At 41.2% G+C, this 6,039-nt stretch overlaps 1 protein-coding gene across 1 annotated transcript in view; it reads right to left on the minus strand.

Annotated features, from left to right (window-relative positions):
- The window catches only part of LOC140728180 (leucine-rich glioma-inactivated protein 1-like), a 20,128-nt gene extending 14,089 nt beyond the window's left edge, over positions 1-6,039 (minus strand). Inside the window, exons 1-3 of the mRNA XM_073046523.1 lie at positions 5,482-6,039; positions 5,091-5,162; positions 29-100 (exon numbers count right to left, since the gene is read on the minus strand). Of these exons, the coding sequence (XP_072902624.1) occupies positions 29-100; positions 5,091-5,162; positions 5,482-5,666 (329 nt within the window). The 5' untranslated portion in view covers positions 5,667-6,039. The remainder of the gene's footprint in view (positions 1-28; positions 101-5,090; positions 5,163-5,481) is intronic.

Here is a 6,039-nt window from a genome sequence, read left to right on the forward strand (position 1 = left end):
AATGTGTCCACAGTTGTCATCTACTTACAAATACTCAAGCTGAGAGAGACCAAGGAAGGCATCATCACCAACAGTATCAAATGAGTTGGAAGTGAACAAGCTGTTAGGAAAATAAAAGGAGAGCATTTTTCTTTTCAGGTGGTATATTACATCATTATTGTTGCCGACAATATTCATGTAGGTCAAGGTAATATGCTCTGTTTAAAACAGACACCTAAAAGTCTCTATCTTTTGACATAATTTCACTCTAAAGTAACATTAGCTGTCCATTCTTACTGAACACTTGCCATTTCCTGGGTCAAGATGGTGCTGCCTAGCTGGTGCCAAGTTAATGAATATTCTGTTTTCTCTCCCCTAAACAGTAGACTTGGAAGAAGGAATGGTTATTTGCCTAATATTGCCAGCTCAGGCAAATTCAATTTAAAAGTAACTTGGCCACCACAGGTCATTAAACACCCTGCAAGCATTAAGGTAAACTAAGTGCTTCCATGCTCCCTTTAGAGAGCAAACTTCAAAGCAACCCTAATCAAAGATTGTAATTTAAACATATTTAAAATGGAGAAAAATGCATTATTGAAAAACTGGGGGATTGAAGCCATGGGCATCTATCAGTGAAGAAAAGTTGAGGCTAGCATAGATCAGCCATGATGTGTGGAATGATGGGGAGGCTTGAGGGGCAGAGTGGCCTACTCCTGATCCTATTTTCTTGTGTTCCTGTGTTATGGATTTGTAGCTGCAGTAGGGACCTTCACTTCCTTCATGTGGCTGTAGTGATACCACAATTGTAAGATTATTTCTATATTTTATATTTTTACAGATGTTCCCTTTTACTTATAAGACAATAGAAATCAGTCCAAGGAGTTTACAATAGTAAGGAATAAATATGGCCCATTAGGGGTGTATTGGAGGTTCTTTCCAGACATGTTACACTGAAGTCCCATCTTCCACCTAGAGTTATCTCTAGTCTCCTGTCTACAAGCACTTTGGAAGATACTGATATTGTGAAAGGCAAAAGAAATTTAGAACCTTTCCATTAGCATCAGGGTCAAAACAGTTTAACAGTAGATAAATGGAAAAACTCACTGAATAACCCTTTCATGTAGAATGACAGAACTGTTAGGCAAAGAAGGAGACCACCAATATCACCAGGTCCAGTAACAGTTATTACCCCACAACTGTCAGACTCCTGAACCATCAAAAAAATCTTTATTCACCACAACTTCATTCACCACTATTCTGAATTGATTTACTTTCCAGGACTCTTTACATCTCATGTTCTCACGATTACTTTTATTTGCACAGGTTGTCTTTTGCACATTGGTATTCAAGTCAACGCCCTTATGGCTCTTTCCAAGATGGCGCGGGTGAATCACTGCAATGTGTTACAGGCTGCTTACAAAACTTCTACATATATTTCTGAATTATTCTTCCTGCGATCTGCAGCCTGTAATTTCCCTTTAAACAACATTACTTTTGAACCATCTTCATGAACTAGCAATTTCACAATCTTCTGAAGGTCTCGGCAGATTTAACTCTCTAACATGCAGAAATGGCACCTTTTAAGTGAACAAAGGTGTATTGCCATGGCTGGAAGAAAGGGAGGAGTGAAAACTAGGATGAAACTAGGATGAAAAGCAAAGGAATGAAACTCCAGCATCTTGTTAACAAGTGTACAGTCACTGGAGAACAAGATTGAGGACCTAAGGGCAAGATTGCTCTATTGGTGGGAAATGAGGAATTGCTGTGTTCTGTGTTTCACAGAAACGTGGCTCACTCCAGACATGCCAAATGCATGGGTAAAGAATCATGGGCTTCTCAATACACTGGCTGACCTGGACTGCTGATTCAGAGAAGGCAAAAGATGGTGGGGGGGGGGGGGGGGTTGTGCTTCATGATAAACTCTCTGTGGTGCTCAGTCGCAGCAACCTAGAACATCTAATGATGAAGTTCTGACCATTCTACTTACCAAAAGAATTCTCCTCCATGATCCTGATCGCATTTTACATACCACCAGAAGCAGATGTTAAATGAATGCCACGATTAGCAAACAAGAAACAGCCTAACCTGATGCTTTTCAAACCATAGTTAGGGACTTCATCAGGTTTGCTTGAAGAAATCTCTGGCCAATTATCATCAACATATCACCTGCAGCACTCTTGACCACTGTTACACCATGATTAGAAATACCTACCATTCTATGCCTAGACCACGTTTCAGGAAATCTGATCACTTAGCTGACCTCCTCCGACCTACATACAGGCAGAGGCTAAAGAGCAAGACTTTAGAGAAAAGGACATCAAAGAGGTGGTTGCGGGTGCAGAGGAGTGGCTACAGGATTGCTTTGAGTTGGTAGACTTGATTGTGTTCATAGAGGAAATACACCATGATTGTCACAGATTTTATAAAAACAGTCATAGACCAATGTGCCCCTACAAAATCATCCAGTCTTCCCCAACCAGAAGCCCTGGATGAACCACTAGATCCACAATCTTCTGAGGGCCAGCTCAGTGGCATTGAGGTCTGGTGACCAAGTTAAATACAAGAGGTCCAGGTATGATCTCCGGAAAGCCATCTCATGCAAAGTAGCAATTCAGCCCAAACTTAAATCACTGAAAGATGTTCAACAGTTGTGGCAGGACTTGAATGCCATCACCTCCCACAAAGTGAAACCAAGAGACATAGGTGACAACAAAGCTTTGCTCCCAAATGAGCTCAATGCCTTTTATGCTCACTTTGACCATGAAAGCAAGGAGGCACCTTCACAAACTCCCACAGCCCCCAATGACCCTGTGATTTCAGTCTCTGAGGCTGATGAGAGAACATCCTTCAGGAGAATGAACCCATGAAAAGCATCTTGACCGGACAGGGCACCTGGCCGAGTACTAAAGACCTATACTGATCAACTGGCTGGAGTGTTCACTGATAAGTTTAACCTCTGCCTCAAGTAGGCTTCAATTATACCTGTACTTAAGAAGAATGTGGTAACCTGCCTCTGTGACTATCAGCCAGTAGCACTTCCATCCACAGTAATGAAGTGCTTTGAGAGGTTGATAATGAAACACATCAACCCCTGCCTGAGAAGCAATTTTAGTCCATTCCAATTTTCCTACCATCACAACAGGTCACCAGCAAATGTCATTTCATTGGCTCCTCATTCAGTCATGGAACATCTGTAAAGCGAAGATGCATACAATAAGGATGCTCTTCATTGATTACAGCTCAGCATTCAATACTATAATCTCCTCTGAACTAATCAATAAACTTCAAGATCTTAGCCTCACTACCTCCTTGTGCAACTGGATCTTCTATTTCCTCACTGGAAGACCCCAGTTAGTTCATATTGGCAAGAACATCTCCTCAATAATCTCCAACAGCACAGCTACACCACAGGGCTGTGTACCTAACCCCCTGCTCTACTCACTTTACACTTATGATTGTGAGGCGAAGCATAGCTCCAGTGCCATATTTAAGTTTGTTGACACCACCACTATCATTAACCAGATCAAAGGCAGTGACGAATCAGCATATAGGAGGGAAACCGACAATGTGTCTGAGCAATGCCATAAAAAAAATCTCCCACTCAATGTCAGTAAGACCAAGGAGCTGGCTTCAGCTCATTGACTTCAGGATAGGAAACCGGAGGTCCATAAGCCAGTCCTCATTGGGAGATTGGAGGTGAAGAGAGTCAGCAACTTTAAATTCCTCAGTGTTATCATTTCAGAGGCTCTCTCCTGTGCTCAGCGTGTAAGTGTCATTATGAAGAGAGCACTGCATTGCCTCTACTTTCTTTGAAGTCTGCAAAGATTCAGCATCTTATCTTGAGCTTTGACAAATTTCTGTTAATGTGTGGGGGAGAGTATATTGACTGGTTGCTTCACAGCCAGGTATGGAAATATCAATGCCCTTGAACGAAAAATCCTACAAAAAGTAGTGGATACAGCCCAGTCCATCACAGATAAAGCCCTCTCAAGCATTGAACACATTGAGAGTGCTGTTGCAGGAAAGCAGCATCCATCAAGGACCCCACCAGCCAGGCCCTGCTCTTTTCTTGCTGCTGCCACCAGGAGGGTAGTAAAGGAGCCTGAGTACCCACCCCACCAGGCCAGGAAATTTACTATTCCTCAACCATTGGGCTCTTGTGGGGGGGGGGGGGGGTGGATAACTTCACTCAACTTCACTCATCCCATTACTGAACTGTTTCCTCAACCTATGGAATCACTTTCAAAGACTCTTCATCTCAAATTCTCAATATATATTATTTATTTATTTAATTATATGGGTTTTTTTGTATTTGCACTGTTTGCTCCCTTTTGCACATTGTCCTGTTGGGTGTGGTCTTTCAGTTATTCTATAGTGTTTCTTGGATTTACTGTGTATGCTTGCAAGAAAACGAATCTCGGGGTTGTATATAGTGAAATATATGTACTTTGATAATAAATTTACTTTGAACTTTGAAATGCTGCTATGCACAAATCTATTTAAAAGCTGCCTGATGAGGTTTAACGCTTTAAAATAATTTGAGTGTATACAATGTGCTTTATCCTCTTCCCCAGTAAGAAGTTTAACATAATTTAAAATAAATTATAATTTTACCCCTTTAGAAATTTTGCTGCAGTCAATGCCTTTGCAGTTCCGTAGGGCTGAGGTGCCAAAAATATCTGATTCCTTTCTCGAGTTTAGATGCGGCAAGCGCTTTTTAAATGGTTAATTTCCTTCCTATTATTGGAAAGGATTCATTTCTCCGCTGTATCTACATCTAAGTCCAAACCTCTGTTGTTACAGAACCCAGTGCGAAGAATAATAAACAAGGTTTTGAGAAAATCCTGAATAATTTGGTTCAGAAACATGGCAAATGACCCGCGTTGCGTTAGAGATTTCATAAAACGATAATTTTTCCTCACTGTCATAATAGCCTGATGATTTAAGACAGACTTGTTGACTGCTAATTTTAGCATACACCATGACCGCTGCAATCATAAATGTTCTGGGTCAACATATTCGTCGCTTCCACGCAAAATACGAAGGGAAATTATGTTTAAAAAAAACACTAAGGACACGGTAGCCTACGCGAATAAACAGTGGAATCTTACAGCAGCTGCAGAGACGGCATGAGTAAGAAGCTGCCTTCTGGGATTTCACTGAATCCAGACTTCACAAATGATCTGTAAACAAAATAAATGCATTAAAATGCCAGAATTGCGAATGCTTCAATCAGCGGACATTGTTGGCAAACGCATACACTCCAATTTGGCCACAAAACCTAAGTATTTTGTAAATCAGGCTATCAGTATTCACGATAGTCTATTTTTAGCTAATGAGTGACTGAGCTGCAACATAGGTAACATCCTTGTGTCTATTTATTGGTTCCGTACCTTACCGTACAGTGTTCATGCACCATTATATAACCAGCATCTCAAGGCGTTTCCGCTTCCATTACTGTTAAATAACAGTTACATTGCATACCATAGATAGAATACTCACAAGGAGACCACACCAGAGGGAAAACTGCGGGGAATAGATTTTCTATTTTCACACAAAGCATTGTCCTTCGAGCAAGTGCATCCTGCAGGACATTTTACCGCCTTCTTTGCTTCAATTAAGAGCCATAAGTAGATCATCCACAGGAGCAAGGAACACCATTTTGCGTTTCTATTTCGATTTCCCATTCTTCTATACACACTTGATGGCAATCGCGCCAAATGATATCCCAGCTCATGAACTGGTTTGAGCCGTAACCCCCTTCTTGTCTGAAGCTGAAACTCTCTCCTGCTTAACAGCACAGTGGAACTGCAACTGAACTGTGTTCACTGGTGCTGCAAAGCTCCTCGGTGCCTCGTCTCCTTCCATTTCATCTTAGCCCAATAAATTGTTCGCGGTGGCAATGCAGAACCGTAAATACTTTTTTAATTTGCATTTTAATTCCTCATTTCTGCTTTTCCTTTATCGAAGCTGGGAAGTCTGTTCTTTAATTGCTTTATACATTTTTGTGTTGGCAAAATATCCGGATGGACCCTTTGCGATGAAATGGAACATGCTGGT

This window comes from Hemitrygon akajei, chromosome 1 (assembly GCF_048418815.1).
Source record: "Hemitrygon akajei chromosome 1, sHemAka1.3, whole genome shotgun sequence".
NCBI classification, from domain to species: Eukaryota; Metazoa; Chordata; class Chondrichthyes; order Myliobatiformes; family Dasyatidae; genus Hemitrygon; species Hemitrygon akajei.